The 2,751-nt window shown below is 33.7% G+C and overlaps 1 protein-coding gene and 1 long non-coding RNA gene across 2 annotated transcripts; one reads left to right on the forward strand and one right to left on the reverse strand.

Moving 5' to 3' along the window:
• Positions 1-371: 371 nt before the first annotated feature.
• LOC146897149 (uncharacterized) lies at positions 372-1,931 on the reverse strand. Its single transcript, XR_015023405.1, has 2 exons — positions 1,792-1,931; positions 372-1,362 (listed from the first exon to the last, which is right to left on the reverse strand). It is a non-coding gene; the product is annotated as an uncharacterized LOC146897149 (long non-coding RNA).
• On the forward strand, positions 1,009-2,751 carry LOC146897150 (uncharacterized). The gene is made up of 2 exons (XM_085737543.1): positions 1,009-1,368; positions 1,789-2,751. Exons 1-2 carry the CDS (start codon positions 1,009-1,011, stop codon positions 2,062-2,064), a joined length of 636 nt encoding a protein of 211 aa, XP_085593669.1. The 3' UTR covers positions 2,065-2,751.

A 2,751-nucleotide genomic window follows, 5' to 3' on the forward strand; every position in this document is an offset into this window, starting at 1 on the left:
CCCTTAAAATCTCTATCCCTTCTCCACTCTTGTGTATCTCTCTTCTCAAACTATCTTATCTACTTCTACTATATATACCTCATATTTCTCTTCTTATCCCCTCCTCTCTCGCCCTCTCTCTATCACATATCTCAGTACGGAGATATATGCTCTAGCTTTAATGGAATCCCTCCGCAAGTGGATGGTGGGACTGAACCGCTCAAATTATTCGGTCCTTAATTAAAAAGAACATATTTAACACACATATATAAACATGCCATATAATTTTTAAAAAAAAAAAAAAAACTAATGGAGTGTTAGGTACCAGAGTAACAAAATATTATCTCGCAGCTAAAATAAGAGATGAGAAAAGAGGAACTGAACACACAATATTTTACGTGGAAACCCCTCAACAAATAAGGGGAAAAAACCACGAGGCAAGAGTAGAGAACTTTCACTAAGTGGAAGAAATTACATGACCTCTCTCTAAGTACAAGGAGAGTACAATTACCACTCTCTCTTATAAATAGGAAAATACTAACTAACACAAACTAGGAGAAACCTCACGGGAGAAACTAATTTTTCTCTCTATATTTTTCCTCTCTCTACTCTATACAAGCTTTACTTCTTGTTGTGTTGTTACTGATTTGGGATGCATGGAAATGATTCACGGGCAAGCTATTTACAGGAGTACAAAGCCATGGCCCAACCACTTACATTTATGGCACCATAAACAATTGGACAAATTGTCAAAATTATTTACTGCCATGCATACAATTTCAACATGTACAACATATGAATATGTGTGAACAAGTGAATAACAAGCCAACATGTATTACTTGCACATACTTACTTTCCACGTTGCTACTTCATATTGCATGTTCCATATCAAAGTCAATCAAAGTGGCTTTAATATTTTTCCAATGTTCACATGGAGTTGTTATTGTCAATTTGTTATATAATGCCAAAATCTGTGAAAACAATTTCCATAAACTCTTATGAATTTACAAACAAAAGTTGCCTATATATATGGCAATAATTAAGCTTTTACCTACAAAACTGTACCCAACATTCAAAAAAGTTAGACAATTGCAATTGATCATCCACAATAAAATGAGTATTCCCCAACAAAATCATACCAGAGAGAAATGGTTACAAGATATGAAAGGTAGCATAAGTTTAACAGCTTCCATAATCGCAACTATGACATTTTCACTTGCCACTAATCCACCTGGTGGCGTTGTGCAAGCTAGTGTTGGTGATAGCAACCAATGTTCTACAATAAATCCCACAATATGCGCAGGAGAAGCTATCTTAGCTACTTATTATCATGATGAATATTTAAGATTTTTGATATGCAATACAATTTGTTTCATTGCATCACTTATGGTGTGTTTGGTTGTGAGAAGAAAATAAGAAGAGAGAAATAGGTGAGAGAGAGTATGAGAAGAGAGAAATAGATGAGAAATAGAATAGATTTGATGGATTGTTTGGTATAAGAGAAAGAAGAGAGAAACAGAAGAGAAAGAAGTGTGTTTAATTTTGAAAAGACCAAGATGTCCTTACACTAAAAAATTAATGCACAACTTTATTACTTAATAGGAAGGGTATAATTGACAAAGACCCAAAATCATAATGGTAGTTCTGTTTCTTCGCACCATTGCAGAGAAAGAATTTTAACGTGGGGTCCACTCAATTTTAATCTCTCGCCTCTATTTCTTTGCTCTACCAAACACCATTGATGGGACATTTCTCTCCATCTTCTCTCCTTTCAACTTCTCTCGCCTCTTTTTCTCCTCAAACAAACAGAGCCTTAGTGTTATTCTCTTGCTTGTGAGTGGAGTTCCTATCAACAATAAATTTTCAATATGGCTTTTATCAATAGGCATGTCTATCGTAATCACAAGCCTTGCTCTTACCTACTTGTTTGCTGCAAAGATGGTCAATCCACACTCCATTTGGAGTTCTCTTCCTGGGACTGGGTTTGGTGTTGCTCTTATTGCTTGGATTGCCATAGTTTTAATTGTTTATATCATTCTCGTGGTTTGCGCCTGTGTGAGGTGTTGCAGAAAATGTCGCTCGTAGTTGTCTTATAATACTCCCTTCGGTTTCAACTATAAGAGAAAGTTACCTTTTAGGTTTACTCAAGTAAATAATGTATTTAGTTCTTAATATAGAGTAGGGTTAATTAAGAAAATGGTCCATGTAAATATTTAGAATTTTGTTTTTAGCCCCTATAAAATAAAATCACACTTTTTAGTCTATAAAATTTTCCATCAGCATTTTTAGTCCCTATAAAATTTTTCCATTAGCATTTTTAGTCTCTATAAAAAATTTCCATCAACATTTTTGATACCTAAAATGCTTAAGGAAAATGTCACAGGGACTAAAGAGTGTTATTTTATTTTATAGGGACTAAAAACAAAACTGTGAATATTTATAGGGACTAAAAACTTAATTAACCCTATAGACTAAATATATCATTTATTGAATGAATCGTTATCTTATAATTAAGACTGGAGCAGTACTTTTGTTTGTGTTTGGATACCTCATTTGATATGGTGGAATAAGTGGCAGAAACTAGAGTTCTGGTGTAGCGCAAGTGGTTAGTGTGTAATATGTCGGATTATTGGAGGGATTAAAGTTCGATTCCATTTGTTAATATTGGCAGAAAGTTCCTAGCTTTTTGATGCTATGTATTGGCAAGTAAGAAGTCAAAAATAATTGTGTATTGTGTATTAAACATATCATTTTATATATCATTTTAGAATA

Source organism: Medicago sativa, chromosome 8 (assembly GCF_051527215.1).
Source record: "Medicago sativa cultivar Bolivia chromosome 8, Bolivia_mono, whole genome shotgun sequence".
NCBI lineage: Eukaryota > Viridiplantae > Streptophyta > Magnoliopsida > Fabales > Fabaceae > Medicago > Medicago sativa.